This window comes from Cyrtonyx montezumae, unplaced genomic scaffold (assembly GCF_038088225.1).
Source record: "Cyrtonyx montezumae isolate F1298 unplaced genomic scaffold, pur_monq_1.0 scaffold_25, whole genome shotgun sequence".
NCBI classification, from domain to species: Eukaryota; Metazoa; Chordata; class Aves; order Galliformes; family Odontophoridae; genus Cyrtonyx; species Cyrtonyx montezumae.
This window is the reverse complement of record NW_027071992.1, coordinates 10,973,827-10,997,858: the sequence shown is the minus strand read 5'-3', so window position 1 is coordinate 10,997,858 and position 24,032 is coordinate 10,973,827. Positions and strand designations below refer to the sequence as shown.

The window sequence follows — 24,032 nt, the reverse complement described above, 5'->3', positions numbered from 1 at the left end:
CTGAACTCGGTTTTAATCATTCCTTACCAAGGCAAATGAACCCTAATAATGTTGCACAAATCAGCAACTTAACAGGAACATGAGGATTTCAACTGGAAGCAATAAAATATATTTAGAAATGAAGAAAGCATATAAATCACAGTACAAAAGAGATTCATAGTTAACAAAAATGGAAAGTATCAAATATAGCCTCTGCTTTATCTAAATGAGCTCTGTGGTTCCCAGCTTCTGAAAAATGGGCACAGTGCCTCTGACACGGATGGAGTAACTTGACTGAAGGTCTGGGCATCTTCTCAAAGAAAACAGACCATGCCAAAGGAGTGCAGGATTTAAAAGTGTCCGTAGAGGAATAATACGATGTGAAACATTTTTTGTGAAAACTGTGCTAAACAGTGCAAAACAGATGTAGTACCTGAGATGTAGTATCTGAAGATATTTCAAATAGAGGAGCTGCTTTTCCATGAGGACCTCGTGCAGGCTCTGCTAGGATAAATTCACACAAAGTTTTGTGTTGTTCTGTTAATAGTTTAATATTTTTAATTTAAAAAATTAAAAATAATTTTTAAATAATTCTTGAAAATGAAAAAAAAAAATCAAATGAAAAAGAAAATAAGAGAGGATAGCAAGGTGAGGAAACAAAAAACAGCTGTTGATGTGGTGGGGATACCAGTGGCTTTCACAGCAGTACTATAATAAAAACAGGATAAAACTGTATTCATATCCATTAGCTGATTTTCAGTATGAGAACCAATACACAGAAATCGGCATGACTGCAGAAGAGGACTGAATGTTCATGATCAGAATTAAACTTTGGCAACACCAGCTTAAATCCAAAGCATCTCTTCCTGTTAGAGGCAGGGACCAGCTGTGATCCAGTGTATGTGACACCAGGACTGGCCTGAAAAGTCTCCTTCAGAGGAAAGAAACGATGATAGAGAAGATAAAGGCATTCTTCCAGTAAGCACTCCTCACAACTCTCTGCCAGCCCCATTCTGCCCAGCCAAGCCTTGATTTATGTGTCTTAAAAACACTGAGGAGCTCCAAGAGCAGGCTGTATCCCTAGAGAGCACTAGCTGAATTAAGATAAAATTCCTCAGCAGTGCTTAGCCTTTGGGGAGAAAGAAAAGCTGAACAGAAAACCAGAATGAGGAGAGACATACAGTAGCAGACAGACTGACTGACTCCTTCAGCTGTTGAGCTGAGTGGATGTGCATTTTCCGTGGTAATTGCTGGATGTCTGAGTACTTCATCTAACATGAAGGTAAGACAATTGCTTACTTAATTTGTACTGATGAAGTGAATATGGCAAATGCAATGAAATATTAATGTATATGGAAAGATTCTTGGCTGAAAATGTGACTGGGCAGTATTGGAAGAAAGATGAAAACTGAAAAATAGTACTTTGCACAACAAAGCTGAGGAAAATCAGTGCACCATTCTCCCTTACTTCTCCAGAGAAGTGTAAAGACTGCAAAGAAAGTTGGAATAGCTGCATGAAGTATTGGAAAAATTAGGAAAAGAAACAAGTAAGTTTGATTTGCTCCTTTTTTTTTTTTTCAGATGCTGGGGATTTTTCTGCTGCTGGAAGTTTCAGGCTTCTTTCCCATTTTTTCTAGGTGAATATTTTTTTAGAAAATAGCATGGTACAAACTAGGCATGGATAATTTAACAGACAATGACCGTTGCATGTCATAGTGCTGGGTTTAAAGATGTTTTCAGATGAATTTCCTGACATAGAATACACTGTTGGGTGTCAGCACTGCCACTACTGTCCATGGTGACAGGAAGAAATTATGGTGTCCCTTATCTCTCTGTTCAGTGGAGAAAGAGCAAGCAGTGGTGTGAATCTGCAAACCACAGCTGCCCAGAGCCAGCCCCGTGTGGGCAGGTCAAACTGTCACACTGCTATGCTTCCTGCTTATCCTGGAGGTATTGCAGCCCTGACTGGTGCCCAGACACCTTTGAACATGGTCTGCATGCTCTCTACTTCGCAATGTGGAGCTGACCTTTGAAGTTAGCAATAGATTCCCAGAGCCTTACTGACCTTACTGACCTTCAGGACAAGAGAACATGCCAAGTTTCTTCCTGATCAGTGACTAGACAGGTTGAGTATGAACTGATACTCTTATACATGAAAAGCAAATCTCAGAAGTTTTAGAAGGAACCTGATGGCTCCCCTCATTTTCTTTGGAGGTCTGCTTTGCTGTTTAAGGATGTTTTCGCTGATGCTTTTGAATGGAAATTGACAATACTTCACTTTTGCTTTTATAATGCAAAAAACTCTCCCGGGACAGCCCTTCCCATCCTGTCAATTGCCGTTGGAATTCCTTTGGCCCTTGGTCTGAGTGTGATGGCTGTACCCAAAAACAGGTATAATCAGACACACTTTTAGGTATGCATGATTTCACAAACATTTTTTTTTTTCCATAGTAGTGAATAATCTGTTCTATCTTTACACCAAAACAAGTTTCAAACCTGAAGTGCCTTTCCACAGAAGAGCAAGAAAGTTAGCTGGACCCTAGAGAAAGGAATTCTCTGGTCTGTCTCCTCTTCGCACTCTTTCAAAGCTGTAGTATTTGTGTTGTAAAATAATCTGTGCTGTTTTTGTTTTGGTGAAGGTTCCAAGAAGCTTGACTGAAGCATTTAGTGCACCAAACCATTCCTCAGCTGATGCTGACTTGTACCGCTTCCATTCATTTTTCATCAGAGGGGTTATATGTCAAGGGAAGAAAACTTTGTTGCAAAATATTACACAAAATGAAAATGAGTTGATGATTTTCACTGTATAATTCTATTGGTGCTACCTTTCTTTTTCATTTACTTTTAAGTTGCATTAGTTAGGGAGGTATTGGTCAAGATTAAAGACACGCTATGGGACTGTACTTAGGCTTTTTAAAATCCAAAGGAAACCCACTTGATGCTAGATTTTGTTATATTTCTCAATAGCATCTTCATTTGGAAGAACTCTAGCAAATTCATATCAGGTATGAGTAGCCCTATTAATAATATTAAACAAAACTGAAATCTGTTCAGCACTTTTCTCCTTTCAGTTTATTGTGTCAGATTATTGAACAGACCAACTGAGTTTATGGCTCAGTCTAAAGACCACCTAGTTTTCTTCTTATTAACTTGTGGGTTTGTTACCATATTGTGGGAATATGAAGTGTAGTTAGTCTTAGAAAAAATAGTGAATGCCTCATTCTTTACAGCAGTAGAGCATCATCCATGTCTTGACACCAGTAAACTGTTTCTGCTTTGCCTTTTGATTTTCTAAGATGTCTCTTGATTTGCATTCAGATACGGAGACGGACAGTAGCAGTTTATGGGCAGTATGGGGGAAACCCCTGCTCTGGTGATGCCTTTGAAACAAGACCCTGCACCCCAACAAGGGGATGCCCAACAGAGGATGGCTGTGGTGATCGGTTCAGGTGCTCTTCAGGTACCATCCAAGAACTTTTACACCATTTTCTGGACTTTGAAGTTAAGAAATGTAACTTTGTTGTCTTTGAAGTTTATAAATGAGCCATGCCACTGGAGAAAACTTGACCTACAAATACATTTAATTTAGCAGGAAGTTCTTTTTTGTTTGTTTGTTTGTTTGTTTTTATCAGCCTCTGATGTGCTTGATTTTAATTTTCAATTTACTGAATTGCATCAGAGTATGGGTGGGTTTTTTTTGTTGTTTGTTTGTTTTTTTTCCATTTAATTAATAAAAGGCAATTAAGGAATGCAACCTTAGATGACACTGGTCGGAACTCTTCTGGCTATATTCAAATGTCTTAGAAAATCACCTGGATCCTGGACGCTGAGGGACCCCAAACTAACATTAGCATCCAAACAACTTCTGTTGCTTTCACAAAAAGACACACAACCTCAGTAGGTAGATATTTATCCTAGAGAAATATGATAAAACTTGTTTTGGTGCTATCAGAGAGATAATAAGATGTAATCACATGTGATAGGGCCAAAAGATGAAAGTGTAGAAAGTAAACTTAGAAATAAACTGTTTTATTAATGTATCATAGGACTTGATTGGCTGTGGTTTTCTTGCACAGTACTATGCACAGTTTTTTTGTGTCTACATTTACTGTGGTTTCACAATCCCTCCTGAGCACAGATAGTCCACAGTGGGAATGGCAAACTAATTAACATCATAGGTAAGTGGAGCAGACACATTGATTTTAGATGATATTTAATTTTAAACAAACATTTTATCTTTCCCCATGCATTTTTATTTTCTCTTAGGTCAGTGTATTAGCAGATCTCTTGTGTGCAATGGAGATCAGGATTGTGAGGAAGATGGTACTGATGAAGATCAGTGTGAAGAGAAGCTGACTGTATGTGATACTGATAAAACACCTCCAAATTCAGAACTTACAGGAAAAGGGTAATGTACTGTTCGGACCTCAGTAGTACTAGTGCCAAATGCTTTCATATTTTTTTCATATTTACAAGCTCCTGCTATACAGACAGAATTCCTGAGACAATGGTAGAGCATCCAATGTGGAAAAGTGTTCCTTACAGCTGCTTCCATCATCCTAGTGGTCAGTGCAACTGAAATGTACTAGCTATTCTATTTGAAGCAAATAATAAAGCTTTCAATTCTACTATTTAAATATATCTTCTAATATGTGAAATAAAATGTAAGCCACTAAACTATCAGAATGGAAAAAAATGAGCCAGCAACATTCATTATGTTTGTTTGTAGTTTTTTTTTGTTTAGTACTGTGGATCTGTATCTATTTCTAGATGTGCAGTCTACCTGCAACCTAACAGAATAATTATCTCATGTTTCTTTAGCATAGTTTTATCACTTGGAATGTGATAATATTCACCTGTAATATAAAAACATTTTTCAATTAGTGTCCTTTTGTCACAGTTTCACATCAATTGCTGGAAAAATAAAAATAAAATCACTTGTGATAGACATAAAATATCTTAATCAATGTGTATTTTTGTTGAAAAATTTTTTGTGCATTTTTGTTGAAAAATTGAGAACATTTTTTTCTTGTGCTTATGTGTTCCTGTTGTTCTACAGATGAAGGGTTCTGTGAGTCAAGTTCCCCTTCTCTTGGTAAATTAGATTATGAGCCTAGCTGCAGATAAAGCGTTAAGTTATGACAGGTTGGTAATTTTTAACTCCTGTATAGGAATTTTCTGCCTCTCTATCTTAATGATTTTTCATGCTTTTATTCTTATAGCTTTGATGCAGTCACTGGAGAGACTAGGGGAAGAGTTATTCATACAAAAAACTTTGGAGGACAATGCAGAAAAGTCTTCAGTGGTGATGGGAGAGAATACTACAGGCTGAGTGAAAGTGTTCTTGCTTATACCTTCCAGGTATGTTTCTATTAAGTACAGCTTTATATTTAGGGTAATGATCATAATGGGGAGAATGAGAAAACTTGCAGGGTCCCTTGGCAGTTAGGCTTCCCTAAATGCAGTTGAGTTAGGCCTGTTCCCTCTCTGCAGAAACCCCAGTAACTGTGGCTGTACTTCAACTCTCACAGAATTAAAGGTAGAGGGAAGAATCCTGTGCCACTCTATAGGGCTGTCTGCTGCCTGGAGTTATATCAAGCTAAAACTACTGCCAATAGCAAAAAGTTTCAGTGTCACCACAGTGTTGTGGGTCACATGAGACCAGATGCTCTGTGAACATTGTGTCAGTTCATGCTAGAAGAATGTGGTATATTAAAAGCTAAAATAAATAAATTAGGGCATGTAACTATTTTAAAGGTGCATACATAAGCTTATTATTTTGAAATAAGCTAGCTTGCTAAAATGGAAAGAAAAAGAATTAATTTCTTAGATATGATTTCAAATTCTATCACAGTTAGAACATAAAACTATCTCTTTAGAATAAGTTGCAACTTGAATTACCTTAGGAAATATGATGTACAACTGGCTTTGGAATACTCTGAGGAGATCTTCCATTGAGATGCTTTATTTCAAATCACTGTCTCAGGGATTTGGTTTATCTCCTTGTATGCCAATCAATCATTTATGTACTTTACTATGTAACATAAATACTTTATATAAAAACTTATATGCATATACATAGACAGAGGGATGTCATAGAATCATATAATTATTAAAGTTGGAAAAGATCACTAAGATCATCTAGCCCAACCATCAACCCATCACCACCATGCCTGTTAAACCATGTCCTTTAGTACTATGTCTACATGTTTCTTGAACACCTCCAGGGACAGTAACTCTACCATCTCCCTAGGCAGCATGGTACCATGCATTACCACACCCTAATATCCATTATGAACCTCCCCTGGTGCAACATGAGGCCACTGTGTCTCATCCTATATGTAATGCACTTTCCAGTAGTTTTCACTACACTTTGTGAAATCTGAAAGCCTCAGATTTTTTTGTATCAGGAAGGACTAGCTCTACTCTATACCATTTTTAACATCCTTCGTGAAGCTCTTTCTTGCAGAATTCTATCTTCCATTTTCTAGGTTAAAATTCAGAATGATTTCAGTTATGAATTTTTCAACAGTAGCTGGTCATATATGAAACACACAGAAAAGAAGAAAAACTCAAACAGTGGACATAGTTATTCAGAGAAGAAAAATGAGCAACACAGTCATAAGGTATGTATGTATTGTTGGTGTAATGGTATTTTGCATAAATATTTCAGTCATTTTTTTTTCATGCACATTAATAGAGAGAGGCACAAATTCATTCTACTCAGATATTTTTGGCAGAAAGGGCATGGCAGAAAGGAAATCCCTTAAAATCTTTTTCAAGAGATCAATGGTTTGTTTGCCAATTAAGATGGTTTGGCTGCTGTTTTTTTTTCTTTCTCCTTTTTACCTCTTTAACAGTAATCAGTTTATTTACTAGTTATTTTTCTCTATATTTGAGGAAGAAAAGCATCAGCTTCTTGCCATAATCAATTAATCTTTTCCATTTTCTTCTGCACGTTCTTTCAACTATCTTTGTGATAATGCTGTGATTAAATTATTTTATAATATCTTTTCCTGTAATAGCACTCCATTAAGAGAGAACTTTCCTTTGTCATATATAAAATGAAGCATTTGATAAGTAATTTGCAAGTGGCTCTTGATTAAGAAGTAAAACTTTTATCTTATAGAAAATAAAATCAAACAACAAATATATAAATTTTATAGCCTCCATACTGACAGAAGATAAGCTTGTGTTACTGCTCTAACAGTGCATTCTGAGATTTAATCTAAGAAAATTCAAAAATAACTATGGGAGGCTGAGGTGGCGATTACTGTGGAAGCATATAGAGTTTTACTTTCAGTATCGTCTTCAAAATGGTCATAGCACCGTAGAAGGCTCCTCTAGATAAAATCAGAGTGCAAAGGAAAATTGTTCTGGTGCCTCCAATTTGCTTTCAACAATTCTGTAAAGCTTTGCTTGGTATCTGATATCATGTCCTCATCATCTGGCTGGTAGAAAACATCCTGTTAGTAATGAAGCGTGACTGATTTATTTTCCTTTCCCCAGAGTAGACAGATGATGGTTGTTGAGAACACTGTCGAAGTTGCTCAGTTTATTAACAACAACCCAGAGTTTCTTAGTCTTGCGGAACCATTCTGGAAAGAACTTGCCAACCTTCCTGTTTTCTATGAGTACAATGCCTACCGAAGATTTATTGAGAATTTTGGGACTCATTTCCTACACTCTGGATCTCTAGGAGGACAATACAAAGTTATATTTTACATGGATACTGACAAAATGAAAGCAGAAGGTAGAGTAACAAGTGTTTGTTACCGGAAACAAAGCGAACACACTAGAATAAAAATTTCTTTGGATGTTCTTCCTGCTAATATCTAAAATCTAGAAGGAGACCTGTACTTGTCACCACATTCTCTTCATGGGCAAATGACAGATGATAAAAAGTTTTGAACTGCAATGTTTAGTCAAAAATGTGCCTCTGTGGCCCAAGGTGCTCGGGGGAGCCAGGTTATCCCAATTGTTTCAAGACCTGACCAGGCAAAAACAGAGTTGTAGGGCCAATCTGAATATCAATTAATGTTAATGCTTAAAAGTTGCTTAACAGTGGAGGCTGGGTAAAATATAAAAAGCAGAATAAACAGAGCAAACACTGGAGTGACATCATGCTCCATGAGGAGCAATATTGTGTTATTAGAGATTGCTGAGAAAAAGAGAGAAGCAATAAGCCTTTTCCAGGTATGCCTCTCATCTATAGACTCTATGAACATGTGGACCTTCCGACATAACCTGCTTTTTAGCTGCCTTCTTATCCTTTTCTTTCTAAAACACATTTGAAGTCAATAGACAAGTCAGAAATGACCCCAACACACTCTCTGTGTGTATTATTGTTAATGGATGGATTTATCTGCAGATATGAGCATAACAGACATGTATCAGTGCACTACATCAGGCTGGAACTTATTCATAGTGAAAAAGAAGAAGACAAAGTGCTCCAAGCTGGATGAACTGCTACAGACTTCTTCAGGTAAGTGTTCAAAAGTGACTTGTACAGTAATGTCTACAGCTTCCATGTCCCCTTAAATATCTGTCAAAATGAGAAGCAGGTGTTGAGCGCTTGTTGAACTGCATCTTGATGTGTTGAACTCAGATCCAAATGTCCAGTTTAAAAGGCTCCCCAGTGCCAGTAAAATGTAGCTAATGCTTTCCCAATAGCTATTAATTTATCTGGACACATGCAAAACCAGGTATTTCTTGTATATTATCCATGTAGGACTGCTTGATGCAGGCACAGATGGTTGATCTGCATCAATGAGTCCTTTGACTACTTGTTAGTACAGATTTTGCATGTATCATTTCTATTTCCATTTGCAAATATCACAACAATGGTGTTTTCTTTATTTTTCATCCCAAATCTTCAGGAAGGAGTAGCAATAAGATTAGAGGAGATCCCTACATAGAAGGAGGAAGCCCAAGTGCTGTTGCTGCCCTTAGTTATCTAGACCTGGATGATCCTGCTGGGAACAGTCAGAGATACTCCTCTTGGGCCAGATCTGTGACAGATTATCCCAGAGTAATTAAACAAAAGGTAAGGATAGTTTCCTGAAGTGGAGTTGAGCAGATGGGATTACCCCAAGGGGAGAAATGATTAAGCTGTAGCTGGTGATTAATCAGGCAATAGTCTGAAATCATTTTGTATTCCAATTAATTTATAAACTAAATAAAAATTCACAGGAAATAAATTCCATGAAGTTAACATGAAATGATATCTGTATCATCAGCCCAGCCTTTGGCAAGTCAGTACTTAAACTTCTAAAAGCCTTCAGTAACTTTAGTAGAGTTCTACCTAGGGATAAGGGATCTCCCTAACACCGGAAAAAGCCCTGTTTTCTGATAGCCCCATTTCTGAAATGCATATTGGCAGGTTTGTGCAGCTTCCACTCAGCTTGTTGGCTTCTCTGTATCATTTTTATCCCTCTTCCTTTTCTCTGCATGCAGAAATTTCATATAACAGGGTATTCTGGTACCCAAACACACAAAGTTGATCATGACCATTCTCACCACTACCTTGTTTAAACTCCTTTTGGAAGCAGTCCATATAATGAGGAAAGGTATGATACTAGTGGAATTGTCAGGGGATTTTCAGTTAATGCAAAATGTTTTTGCTTATTGTTGCCTTCAGTCATTGCTCAGTGTAATTAAATGATATCCAGGCTTTTGGGCTGGGAATAGTTTGGTGAGGATTAGCGTTTTTGTACCTTGGTGATCTGTTTTATGGTACACATTTATCTCAACTGTAATATCTCAAATACTTATAAACATGTCTAAGGTAACTAGTAGCTCTAAGGGATGTCGTTTCAGAAAAAAAAAATCCAGAAAAAAAGGTTAACATTAAATATTAATATAAGAATTTATATACATAGGAAATTAGAGCATCTTTCAAGTCACATGAGCAGGAACATACGTCACCAACTGTCTTACATGACAAAATATGCTTATACACTCTTCTATCTCTAGTATAGCTATTAATATAAATGTTTCTCTATTGTGTGCAGCTAACACCATTATATGAGCTGGTAAAGGAAGTGCCCTGCTCCTCAGTCAAAAAGCATCATTTAAAACAATCCATTGAAGAATATATGGCTGAAAATGATCCCTGCAAATGTCAGCCGTGCCAGAATGGGGGTGAGGTGGCTGTGGAAGGAACTCAGTGCACATGCTACTGCAAGCCTTACACCTTTGGAGTAGCCTGTGAGCTGGGAACTCTCGTGCAAGATCAGCCAGGTCAGCACTTCTAAGCTTATGGGAGTTCAGAATTGGCATGTGTTCTCTTGCTTCTTGAGTTTCTCTCTCCGGCTGCATGAACCACTGCTGCCCAGCATTCAGCACAGGAGGGTCTTCACATGAGCCTGAGGCTTGCTTAGCACGTCCAAGCAGTACTTCACAAATAATTGATTGTGTTATTATTGTTAAATTCAGTGGACAATATTAATTACTCAAAATGCAACCTTCTAAAAGTAAATAAATAAATAGTAAGGAATATTAACATAAATAGGAAGGAATATATTCTGAATGACCAGGTATCAGTAACGTTTAAAAATTGTGTTCTTTAATTATTTTACATAGCTGTAGCTGTCTTTATGTTGTCTTAGATGGGTAAGTAATTTCAAGACCATGGAATTACAGTTACAGAAATGGTGAGTTCAGAAGAAATTAGATCGTTGCTGTCTGGACCTTTCTGTAAGGTCATACTGTGACTCATTGTTAGCTTGTTGTTTTGTTTATTTGTTTGTTTGTTTGTTTTTAAGGACAACAACTCAATTGAGCCATTTAATGTGAAACATTCTCAAATGTTACATAGGTGTTGTTGATGGACACTGGAGCTGCTGGTCTTCCTGGAGCTCTTGTTCAGGGGAAAGGAAAACCAGGAGCAGAACCTGCAGCAACCCCCCCCCAAGTGGTGGAGGGAAGGATTGTGTAGGAGAACAGCATGACAGCAAGCCCTGTGAGGATGAAGAGCTGCAGCACTTTCGGTAAGCAGAAAAGGAACATGTGGAGCATGAATACAGGGAGCATTAAAAAAATCCAAAATCTAACCCAAAACACCAAGTAAGCTATTGAATTCAGGGAGAAGATCACTTGTTGGGCTTTCACGTTTAAGCTGAAACAAATGAAATCCAGAAGTCACTATTCTGATAGAAAGTATGAATAGAAAATGGGGTAAAAACCAGTAAATGGGACAGCATTCTGTCCAGTACTCTCTCAGACATCTGGGCAGTGCCTGCTTTATGTATAATCATGATGTAAATGGAACATATGGCAGTCTTGAAATTAGGCTTCTTTGGAATGGTAGCATTTTGGAAGGAAAGCCGAACTCAAACTTAACCATACTTTTGTTTACTTTATAGCTTTATTGAGCCACATTGTTTTGATACATCCATAACTCCTACAGGCTTCTGTTCACCTCCTCCTCTCTTGGCAAATGGATTTGTTCGAGTAAGTTATATCAACTACTCCATTATTTGTGCTATCCCTGCCAGCTGTGTTTCAACTTCAGTAACTGCAGAGATCCACTTGCAACTATGTGTTTATCCTGGTAAGCTCAGTATCGCAAATACTGCGTAGCAGCTTTCTCAGTAGTTTTCCTTGGCTGAAATTTACAAGACATTTGCCAAGACTTTTTATTAAGAATAAAAGCAAACCAGAAAGTCATCCAGAAAACAGAAAATCTGTTTTCAGTAGCATGCTGCCTATAGAATAAAGACATCTACTTGTACCATATTCTAAAGACAGATTAAAAAACATCTCCGCCTTGTGAATTACATATTAATATAGAGAAAATAAGAGAGAAAACAGCACAGAGACTATGCAAGGTCATCCAGCAAGCCCACAGCAAAATTGTAAGCAGATTTTAGGAACCTTCAGTTTATACCCTGTGATTCACCATACATTTTCTTATTCTCTGTTGAAATTATGATCTGTAAAGGTATTTGTGCTGGTTAAATTGGGACTGTATATCAAGGGGAAAAAAATTATTCGGAGTATGGATTACCTCTTCTTTATTTCTGCTCAATAAATAGATAGAAGTATTCGTTACAAACCCATTAGTTGTCTTTGCACAACTGCAACCTGAGGCAAGTTCCTAAATTTTGTGCTCTTTCTTTTGCTAGTGATTTTTTTCTGTAATCAACAGTTGTCTCCCATATCAGTACTTTTGGTTCAAAAGTTTTGCACTTTGACATGTAGTCTCATTTTTTTGTAACAGGGAGATTTTTCACATAGTGGAGGGATATATAAAATGACAAATGATGTGTGTCCTGAAATTCAGCTTTTATGAGTGACTGTTATCACATTTACCTTGAAGGAACTGATAATACATCTTCCTAAGAATTAGCAAAGCCATATATTGTTTACTGATCCACTTGTAAGGCTGGCTGTTTAGGAGTTTGTATTCCTCCTCTAATGCTTGATGATAGGTATATTTGCAGACAGCTTACACACTAGCATGATAGCACTGTTCATTACTGATGTGTCACTATCAGATCCCTGCAAAAAGTGCTCTCAAACCTAATGCTATTTTAATTTGATAAATTAAGATAGCTGGAATACTCTGTATTTTGCTGATTTTTTTTTTTTTTTTTTTTTTGCAACATCTCCATTTTGATCACATCTTCTTACTATTGATAACCAACACTGCCCAGAGTATTCCAGAGACTCTCAGTAGTATGCTGTGGAATAACATTAATCCTTCTCATCCTCAGCATTCCAGGATCAGGTGAAGTTCAATGCTGCTGATGGTTTTTAGATTATATATGTTAAATGACATCTATTTATTTTCTCGCAGAATGCTGAAAACTCATATCCTGTTGGGAAAAGCATTGTTTATGCTTGCAGACATGGATATTCTCTCATTGGTAATCCTGTTGCTAAGTGTGGCAGTAATTTGGAGTGGCAAGTTGGAGACAGATATTGCCAGGGTATGCCTGTTTCTCTTTTTGAAATACAACTTAATTTTTGAGTGGCAGTGAAACTTATCTGACTGTCTTCTTTCCAGTAGTAACAGGGGAAATGCATACTTGTATTTCCTAGGTCCCTAGTAAGAGTTTGGTCTATGTAAAACATACACAACCACATTTATCGTGTATAATAGAAACACGTTCATGAAGTCTGGATTTAAGGAAGGCGGGAAGTGAAACAAGGAGAAAAGTCGAGTCCAAGGATTGCTATCTGAGGGAAAAACTTCAGCACTGGACAACCACAAAGCTCTCAAGTAACCAACTTGTCAGGAAAGCACAGTTCCAGGGATTACTTTACATCCTGTACAGTCTCCTCACTCCTCTCTTTTTCTCTTAACCAGACAGTCATCCTTAGGGTTTCTTTTTGCCACAAGCATTTTTTATGATTCACTATTGAGTGGGATTAGATACTTTCTTCCTTCCTTTCCCCCTTCCAACTGTAACTGACTGCCACAAAGGCTAGTCCACATTGATTGAACACCACCTAACTGTGCATCAGAACTAAGTCCTTGGGAAGTTCCAGGGCCCTGTTTATATGACCTTTCTGTACTATTGTTACTCACTCGTATGAATACTCAGCAGAAGCGTGGGCCAGACCTGCAGGTAGCAGAAGATATCATCATTGGATCCTTGGTACTGCACATACACTTTCCTGGTGTGATGAGTTAATAGCTCATGCTAACACGACCAGTATTTACCTACAGGAGCATCAGCTAATCTTATGATTCAATTTCTTAAGATATTTAGGAGGAGATAAAACCTTTTTCTGCAGCCCAGTGTCTCACTGTGGCTATCTCAAATGCTTCACTCCTTAGAAACTGCTTGTCTCCTGCCACTCCTGGAGGGAGGGCTGCAAGGACAGCCATGGAAACCTTCATATGAGATTGGTGAAAGAATAACTCTGTCCTGTCCACATGGCATGCATCTAGAGGGGGCACACTCCATTTTGTGCGAGCCTAGTCTCAGGTGGACTCCTGACATGAAAACTATCCATTGCAAAAAGGCAGGTAAGCCATTGCAATCATCCGAATACAACACAGGAGTTTATTTTCTGGGGAGACCATTGGTGGTATAGATAGGTGATATAACTGTAACTGGCATGGCTGTTACCCAGGCACATCTCTTACCTTTCATGCATGTTGTCTTCTGGTCAGCCAGCTGCTGCCTGAGGTGGCCTGAGCTAAGGTGAAGGGCAGGTGAGAATCAGGCTTAGACCAAAAGGGCAGCAACCTCTGAGTTTCCCATTCTCAGTCTTTTATCATTGTATCAAATCTACAAGTACATCAACCACAAGAATTTCTGAGATTAGCATATCTGTGCATTGCTCAGCTTACCACTGCTGAAGTATGAAAATACTAGATCTAAAGTACCACTGATGCTAACATCCCAACTCTTTAATCTTAGCATTAGGGACCTTTTTTTTACATCATGTATTGAAATTCCAGTAATAATTAGAAAGACTTTCAAATGCTTCCATCTTTAGATACAGCTTGTGCCTTGCTTGTGGGAGCATTACATTTGTGCAAGGGTTAGAAAAAATAGTATGGACTAAGGTCTGTAAGATGGAACTTCAGTTTTCATTACCATCAGCACATAACTATTTTAAGACTCACTATTCTGACATAGGGCTTTGGAGCCTTAGCTTTTCTGGTGACAGTAGTGAAGCCATAACCCTGAAAGCTAATGATAAAGCTGTTGCTAGCTATGATTCAGCATTGCCAAGATTAGCAGAGACAAACAGCTGTTGTAGAAACGAGGTGGATATTTGAGCTTGAACATAGTACCACACTCCTTCCATCTGACTCATGACCTATGGATAAATTAATGTTCAGTTACTTTGTAAAGCATATCATATATTTTAAACTATATCATATCAATATAGTTTTAATTCCTTCTATGTAGTAGATACATTTAATGAACATGAAAGATGTGATTTTGTGTTAAGGCTGTATAATGCAGCACCTTTTATGCTCAGCTGATAGGATTCTTTAAAGAGTAAAGCATTAGCAGCCCTTGTTTTCTGACCCTTGGCATTGTTTGTATTCTTTTACTTCAGTTCCTAGTGTGAAACCAGAAGTGACAGAGCCTAAATGTCAGCCATGGGAGAAAGTGCAGCAGTCGCAATGTGTGTGCAAATTGCCCTATGAGTGTGGGTAAGTTCAGGCTGGATTTAGCAATGACCTTCTCATTTTATTCAAGTCCAATTAAATTTCTTAAGTTTTCATTCCATGACAGTTTAGAAAGCTTTACTCATGAGAAACAGACATTGTACATTGTTTGCTTTACAGCTCAATCCATGTCCTGCTCATCACTTACCTGCCCTGTCAGAGCTGTCAGTGGTTTTTAGCAATGATGGAATTTGGTTAGATGACAGAAGGTGAAGGGATAATTTGAGTTCCACTCGATCTGTGAGATAGATGGAAAAAGATAAAATTATATTTTGAAGATTTTGAAGATGGAGAAAAAGTTAGAACAGAGACCCTTGGGACATAAAGCATCAAAATAGTAAGGTAGGGAAATAAAGCAGCTTTCTTTTCCCTGCTAGGGACTGGAGCACTGCTAACAGCACAATAATCCAATTTCCCATTTGTACAGACATTGTGCAGATCAGTTATGTCACCTTTCCTGACCTCATAACTTGCAGACCAAGGTTTATTTCATATTTGATCTAAGCCTACATTCAGCAATAAGCAAGACAGGACAAAGGTATGGAAATGAGTCAAGCTGTCAGTTCCTTGCAAAATGTTGAAGTAACAGAATCAAAACAGAGAATTAACAGGAAAAGGCCCCTCAGACCATACTGTGCTGACAGCCAGGTGTGCCAAAGAATTCAGCATTCCAACATCTGGTTTTCAGAGATCAGATAAAGTTCCTTATGAAGTCACTGCTGAGCTTTAGACATGAAATCCAGTCAGCTTAGGTCACAGCAGGAGCTAAGAAGTTTGGAAACTTTAGGACAACAGACTGGATTTGTCCTTTTGTTGTATAGCAGGGAGAAGATATTTTGAAGTCCTCTCCAGCGATTTGAAAGTAGCAGAATTTCTCAGTGAAGTAGATGTACTTTTCCCATCAGCCTCAGAGCTCAGTAATGCCATGTGCGGTGACTCTAGGTGTAAGCTGAAATTAACACAATTTTAATATCTTAGAATTACAATTGGTCATTTTTGTTCTGGTTTTGTAGATCCACTGGATTCTTCTCTTTTATTTGAAGACATTGCTTTGCACAAGTTTATGCTTAAGGTTTATAATAAGCCTGTTAAAAGTCTGTTCCTATATTTAAAGTAGTCGGTTGTTTTATTAACCTAGTCCTACACATTTTGTCTCAGTACTCTCTAAAGTGAGGCAATGATATCTTCTCTGGTTCATGGATGCACTGAAGTTATTTTGGGGGAGTCCACAACATTGGGAAGGGCTTAGATAAGATCACAATAACATTGTAAATTTAATGAAGTATGCTTAGTTATGCATTGAAGCTTCAGTTAGAATTAATCTACTGCCTCCTGTTTCTATTTTTTTAATTACATTTAAAATGGCAGGAAGATAGATAGCAGTCATTTCTGTTGCTGATGCTGTCTTTTTGCTGTCTTGAAATAACACATCTAATAATAGAAGGATAAGTCATCATCTGTCAGAACAGACCAATCTGCCAGCCTATTAATGCTGTAGGACAAAGGCATGTCAGTAGATCTTGGTCCTTCCTCAGAATGCAGAAGTAACCCAGTTTGCTCTGCTGTGGTAGTGACACTCAGCAGCAGCCACTGCGTAAGAGGTGGGAACAGCCCACATGGGAAGAACCACCGTGGCTTTAGAGCCATCACAAACCCAGTGACAGCACAAAAACCTCACAACAATGTGGTGAGGAGTCATTTATCTCTCATGACACAGTGCCTTAGGTTACATCTACTTTCACCAACTACAGCCAGAGGATGACTGGTCAATAGAGCTGTTGAATCACTAAAGCAGCTCCTAGCAGAGGTTTTGAAAAGGGTCATCTACCATGTAGCTCCAAATACAGCTCAGAAATTGTGACTGCGAGGGACCAACTCTGACAGACCAACGGTGTTGGTCTCCCTTCGTGGACAGAGAACATAACAGTATGAACACAAGCTTTTCTGTTTGGAAGAGTCTGAGGTTAGGAAAGGGTCATAGCACAGCTAGTGCATTAAGATGGATGAAACCTCAGCTACTGGATGCAAAAGACTATCACCACGCCGAAGCACAAGATTTAAGAATTTTTCAGGACTCCCCCATCTTGTTTTTCCTTTTATTTATTTATACACTTTCGTTAGACACATTTATTTGCATAGCATCCACTTCATGGCTTATATTGTATTAAAACTTATGGTCTTGGATACAGTTTTAAGAAGTTAATCGTTTCCAATTCAGTTTCTCTCTTAGTTTCAACTAAAAGTTGCCCATCTCTCAGAGCATGGAGAAGAAAGGGAGAGAAAGTATATGCTGACTTAAGCTGCAATTTCATTTTTCATAATAAGTACTTCAGTAATGGCGTGTTTGTTCACCCTACCCAGGCAGAAGTTGTTGAACTTTTTCAGGTTCCCTTTCCACAAGGACTCTTCCTTGGCTCTAATGATTTTTATTGCATTGCTCTGAGCCCTTTGTAACAGTCTTCCTAAATGGGTAAAAACTATAGAACTCTCCCTTTAAGTACAGATGTGCTATCCTTTTTCTTACGTATCTGAACATGTTGATTTCCACAGACTTCTCCCCAGCTGATCCTACCATAGCGAATAGGTACAGCAGTCTCAAAATAACTTGAAGTATTACTACACTGCAACTACAGATTGGCAAAATGGAGCATTCATTTCTTGTTTCTTTCCCAGCAATCAGATTTTCCTGTGTTCAACCAAGCAGTGAAATCAGCCTCCCCTCCGCTGCTGATAAAGTGGTGAAAAGGAAAGACACTAACACACTCCTATCTGACTTTTTAATTAACCTGCCTCTTCTACAAATTTTTGTCCTTCAGGCTCAGATACTGAAATTTACCATTCTCAGGCAAAGATAAAGGTCTCTGAGCAATTTTAAACATAATAAACATCTTAAAGATTACATCCTTCCACTGGATCACACATTGTTATTCCAAATTTAAGCTGATATTCAAAAATTAAGAAGTTCCTGTACCCTTACCTGCAAAGATAACTTCGACATCAAAAATCAGTGCACCAGCATCTCATAGGCTGTGCAGCCATACAAGAAATTGATGTAACGGAGAGAGATGCACGTTTTCTGATATTAGCTGCTTGGCATTATGAATCTGTTGGGATCTTGCTGTGCCTCAGAATAGAAGAGTTAAACTGATTTTTTATATTAACAGAAGATCAGTAAAGAAAATACAGACAAGAAATTTAGCTACCAATATTTTGACTCAGCACCATAGTTAAGGGGCCTGTGGCAAGTGAGGACAGTAATATCTCAGGGGATACAGTACAAATAGTAAACCTTGAAGGCATATGCAGTTGCAGGAAGTTGCAGAAAGTTCACAGGATCAGCTGATAAACTGTGCCAAACTGCGTAAGTCTTAAAGGTGCACACAATGTTACAAATAATTTAAACTTTCCATAAATCCAACCCTTTTAGGAGGCTTCAGAACTACCTAAGAATAATTCCCAGATGCTGGAGCAGGTACTTTTTTCCAGTCTCTCATTCAGAGATCTACCAAAGAATTCCTAAACCTTTCTTATCTCCCAGGGGAGAAATGAAGGGAAAAAAAAAAAAAAAAAAAAAAAAAAAAAGGAAAAGAAAGGAATTCAGTGCTTTCAGTACTTGATCAGTTGCATTGTTGGAGTAAGGACTTTCATACTAGAACTTCTCTCTTCCAGATTCCTCTTCCTCTCTCTGACAAACCACTGTCATAGCAACCTGTTTCCCTCCCCTACAGCCTTGTGACACTTACTGTGTCCATTTACCCATTCCTCGTCATCCTCTCCTCCCCATTACACCTGCTTTGCTGAGACTGAGCCTCAGAACTGATCCATAGGAGCTTAATTTTTCTGTAAGAGTGTTTGTGAGCTCAAAAGTTGATGTGCAGAATGAGCGGAGTCTTGGAAGATGTACTTGGAGCTCTCTGTCCCCCAGGAGCATCTCCACTCTTACACCCTGTGCACTGTGTGGGTAAATGGAAAGCAGGGTTCTGAGCACCCCACACAGATGTCAGTAGCTGAACTGAGAACAAGTGGAGGAGTCTGGGTTTTAAGATTAAAGTGCAGTAATAATATAAAGGCTTTTTCTATTCCTCCTACACTTAAAGCATGAAACATACATGATAATAATTTCCTGGAACTGTCCTCACAGAAAATATTGTTAAAGGTTGTTTAAGAGTTGTTATTACTATGCTTACAAGCTAATTTTAGGTGGGTGTTGGTACAACATCTGAATTTCAGGGAACAAAAAGCTGAGCTTCCTGGGTAAATAAAGCAGATTGCTCCTAAAATTTCTGTGGATATGTATCCATATCTTGAAAAATATCTGTGCTCTCTAATGTTGGATCATTTTATATGGTAAATGCTCAGGCTTTGAACGAACAGTGGAGGAAAGTTCCTTCACTATATTCTCATCACTTATACTTAAGAAAAATAAGTCTCTCTAAAAGTAATACCTCTTATTCATTTCCACAGAAACTGCAACAGATACAAGGAACACAAAAGCATTATTTGATAGTGCCATTTTTTCTGCATGGAGGAATTCAGTGACACACCTTTGCTTCATTTGCACTTCCATGTCAGACACCATTGTATCAGGCTGCCCCTCTGCTGCTGTCTAACAACAACAAAATGGAATGGGATATTGGTGGGATGGTTCAGCCTGTTCTGCCATACCATTAATATCCATCTCTGACATAATGAAATAAGAGGCATTACTTTCAGAGCAGCCCTTGTAATTACAGAATATTTTAATTTATAAATGTTAATACATATAATTATATGTATATGAAATGTTGCAAGTATGGACTTGTGTGTATGCATGTACAGCACAGTAGAGAGCAGCTGAGGTCTGAACTCTTCTAAATGAGAAGTCTCGTCCTAACTGCTGCTGATACCAATGGTAAAATACCCAGTGATATCTCTGTCCTTCAGAGGGGACAGGTGCAGCATCATGTGGAAAACAAAAGTCTGAATTATTCATGGATCTCAGTCTCAAGTTCACCACTGCTTTCTTAGGATGTACCTCAGTGAAAGGCAAAAACAGAATTGAACAGTGAACGTTTTCCATTCTCTCAGCGCTTTTAAAGACATACCAAGATAAACACTTCTAAATGATGTGATCCCTGTTTTTTATTTTCAGTCCTTCCCTGGACATCTGTGCCACAGATCCAAGAACAGAAAGAAGTATACCTTTAACTGTTTGTAAGATGTATGCCTTAGAGTGCATGGGCAGAAAATATTCTCTTACTAAAGCAGCAAATTGCAAAGCACCTCAGGCAGCTGAGAAATCATGTGGGTCATGCCGCTCATGGGAAAAATGTGAAGGTGAGAGATTCTTCATGATTTTAAGTGAAATTTTTTATATGAACAAAGTGAAGTCCATATCCCCATTTACACAGTGGCAGTGGCCCTGTGCTGGTGCAGCACCTCCAACCCTCCAGCAGCATGGGGCACACACAAATGCTGGGCAGGTTCAAACCATTCACCCAGGGTTTGGTGTTCAAGTATGGCAGGAAGGAAAAGAAACTCTTGTGGGAGATAGTAACAGAATGAGTAGTCTACAGGAAAAGCTTATACATACTCCCTGCCCAGTGTGTTCCCTGATTTCATGTTCCTCAGGATGATTTGGTTGAAGCTCTTGCCTTACACTTTTCTCACTGTTTTAAATCTCCCAACTCAATACAAGCAGGAGTCTTCACTGCCTTCAGGAACAGTGAGGCTTTTCCTGGAACAGGATGAGCTGTCTCCCCAGCTGTATCATGTGGCAAGAAATTGAATGTTTCATTCTGTACCATCTAGAAAAGCCACTTGTTTTCGTTTGTACTTTGCTGCATATCCCCAGTTTCTTATATTGTGAGCAAAGGTGAAGGAATATTCCCCCAGAGAAAAGAGGCCCAGTCTATTGCAATCTTGTGTTTAGTGGAAGTTCTCAAATTCCCTGATCTAATTTCCCTGAGTGTCCTCCATTACAGTGCATTTAATGGAGGGCTGGAAGAAATGGGAAGATAAAGGAGTAAATTACATTTCCAGAAGTGCTCCAGATAGAAGTCAAGTTACTGTCATATTTTGACAGTAAAAAAGATTGCTTGATAGGAATTTGTCTGTTTTGTCTACCAACATTGGACAAAAATTATACCAAAAACAAAGAAAAAGATAACAAAATTGGATGGAGCTTCAGCAGAGATGAACTTAAACATAGTACACTGAAACAAAGATATGGTTGTGAAAAGTAAATCTCAGACCCCCTTACATGATTATTTAGATGTTGGCACTGATACAACTATGCACATTTATTTGTAGGAGCAAATCCTTTTATTGTAGTGACACTGCCTATAGATAAGTAAAAGTACAGGTTGTGTGTGTATGATTGGTTTGTTACTTTCCAAGGACAGACCTCTCACTGTACGTGGTATCCGGAATCCAGAGCAGTAGTCTCACAAGCTGGTGTTAGCAGACTTCCAGCAGTAACATCAGAGGTGTATCTGAGGGCAGTAAGCCACGCAGCTGATGAAGCTTTCCCACAGTGCAGCCAGGCTAGCTGAGGAGGAAGGCCTGCTGTCTGCACTGGGCCGCTGTTGCAGCCAGCACCTCCTGTTGGTGCTTCTTTTCTCATCAGACCTGAATGTCAGCTCCTGTTCCATTTGGCTGGGAAGAGCACCCTCCACACATCGCTGTCACTCCCAGTAACGTTTAGCTAGGAATATCTTGGTTTGCTTTGTGTTGAGCGAGATGCCATCCTGAGCACTTTCTCCTCTGTGCCCTTGCTCAGTGCAATCCAACAGCTGTGTGTGCGACGAAGATGCGCCGTGTGAGGAGGGCGGCATCCAGCTCTGTGCTGCCACGAGTGACTTCACTGCCCACCAGACCATGACCGAGTGCGAGGCCGGGCGGCTCCAGTGCCGGGGGCTGAATGTCACCCTCGTCAGCATCAGGCCCTGTGACGCGCAGAGCAAATGAGTTGTGTTATGGTTCATTTTGTTTATTGCCATGGGATATGTCAAAATGTGTCAACTCTTGGACAGGACATACTTCAGATCTTGCTCTATCAAATGTAAGCTGTGCTGTGAAGACCACAGTATATAGAACTGCAAATGCATTTTTCTGAGAGCAGCACAACAATATGCATGTACTGACTAGATATATGCTCCTAGAAAAATAACAGGCCTTACAAAATAAGACTTATGATTCTTCATTTTTCATAGAGTAACTTCTTCCTGCTGTGCCCCATTCAGCTGTGCAAACAGCATCTACAGTATTTGACCTGTTGCTGAGCCTGAAGCTTTTAAAGGTCAAAACAACATGCATTAGCAACAAAGTCAGCTTTAAGTATTGAGAAGGATGTCTTTGCTCAGTTTCTTCTATGCAGAAACACTTCAAGAAAAAACACAATTTTACATTGTCGTAGCTATCACCATGAGCTATATTTTTAATTGCAGATAACTGCATTTATTTGTCACATACATTTATGCTTGTGCCAAGACCTGTTTGCTCACAGACCACTGCACGTGGAAGTTTTGTACCACAGCACATCTTTCTCAGAGGGAGCTATCAGGGAAAATACATCCTTGTGGGAATGGAGAGAGCATACGATCCCTTGGAGACAGCCCTGGAGGAAAGACATTTATGAAAAGCTAGGAGTCTCCCATAGTCCTCCCATATGCGCTCGTCAGGAAGTGACACCTTTCTTCACTTAGGGGGTACTTTGCAAGTCAGCTGAGATGCCTCTCCCAGCTGTCCTTAAAAGCAGTGCCCATAACAATGAAGGGGTGGGTAGTGAGCAGCAGGATGAGTGATTGAGTGCAGTTCTCTCAGCAGGAAACTTGTGTGCTTTGTAAGTAACAGATGTTGTTTTTTTACTATGAATAAATGCCTGCCAGAATATACATCTCCCTTGGTTTTCATATTTGTATCTGCAACTTACATAACCATTGTAAACCCTATCCTCAGCTGAAAATGCTTTGCTTTCTCTGGTGCGGGCAGTAAGGATTAAGTCTGTATCTTAATAATTATTTTAATTACTCTTCTTCTTATTTTTTTTATGGAATTGTAAATTGTTACAAACAGCTTACAAATTAAAATAAGCAGAATAAAGGACAAATTAATCAGTTATTTGCTCTGAATTATTTGCTAAATATGAAGGAGCTTCTGAGTCCCATGTTTATTCCCAGCTTTCTAACATGGAGTTTCTAACCTTTTTCTTGAGGCACAACACAAGTTTTGACAATGAGCCCATTGGGTATCATTAGTCTCCATACCTGCTAGAGGCAAGAGAAAAACACCTGGAAATGTTCTGATTGAGAATAAAAAGAAGGGTGACTTGGTAACTTGTGCCTTCACAGGGCATCAAGAAACCTTCAGATTTTCTGATAAAGAAACAGTTAACAAAAAAAAATCAAGTTGTCTGTTGTTCATCTTCAAATATCAGTAGGAACATATTCCCATGTCCATAAAATAAATTAGTCTGAGTTAAGAGAGATAAAATGTTAATGACGATTGCATCTCAAATGCTTCATCCAGTCCCTTATATCTCACTACTCATCTGACACATCGAAATCTCTGCAGTGCTCCTGTGTTCCTCCTCCTTTTCTAATTATCTACTCCATCTTCCCCGCTCCTCAACTCAGCCAGGTCCTGCCCTGTAGATGCCTTGGGGAACCTTTCCTTCCCAGCTTCCTGCTCACAGGTTTCCAGCACAGCTCTGTGTAGCTCTGTGCTGTGACATCACAGTCCCTTCCCTGCTGGAATTCTGTCACTTACTGTTCTCAGTCTCGTATTTGCCTAGGTCAGAATGTACTTCATCTGTCCTGAAAATCTCAAGATATCTTATGGCATTTTAGAAAGGACATTAAGCCTTTTCAAAAGTAGAACAGAACAACAAAAAAATCCAGCTGAGTGCTGTAAAGCTGGAGAGGAGGAAATA

The 24,032-nt window shown here is 38.7% G+C and overlaps 2 protein-coding genes across 3 annotated transcripts in view; one reads left to right on the top strand and one right to left on the bottom strand.

The window, feature by feature from the left end:
- Positions 1–625: 625 nt before the first annotated feature.
- On the top strand, positions 626–22,180 carry C7 (complement C7). The gene is made up of 18 exons (XM_065739934.1): positions 626–1,261; positions 1,561–1,616; positions 2,295–2,370; positions 3,298–3,439; positions 4,246–4,387; positions 5,202–5,340; positions 6,471–6,605; positions 7,489–7,732; positions 8,351–8,464; positions 8,859–9,025; positions 9,993–10,221; positions 10,799–10,970; positions 11,346–11,433; positions 12,782–12,914; positions 13,769–13,960; positions 15,010–15,106; positions 20,253–20,437; positions 21,882–22,180. Exons 1-18 carry the CDS (start codon positions 1,256–1,258, stop codon positions 22,067–22,069), a joined length of 2,505 nt encoding a protein of 834 aa, XP_065596006.1. The 5' UTR covers positions 626–1,255; the 3' UTR covers positions 22,070–22,180.
- C6 (complement C6) overlaps positions 21,968–24,032 on the bottom strand; it is a 30,743-nt gene continuing 28,678 nt past the window's right edge. The window contains exon 19 of one of the 2 annotated variants that reach the window (XR_010622428.1): positions 21,968–22,047. The gene's annotated coding sequence lies outside the window, so the exon portion shown is untranslated. The remainder of the gene's footprint in view (positions 22,048–24,032) is intronic. The other variant, XR_010622429.1, reaches the window with a different exon arrangement.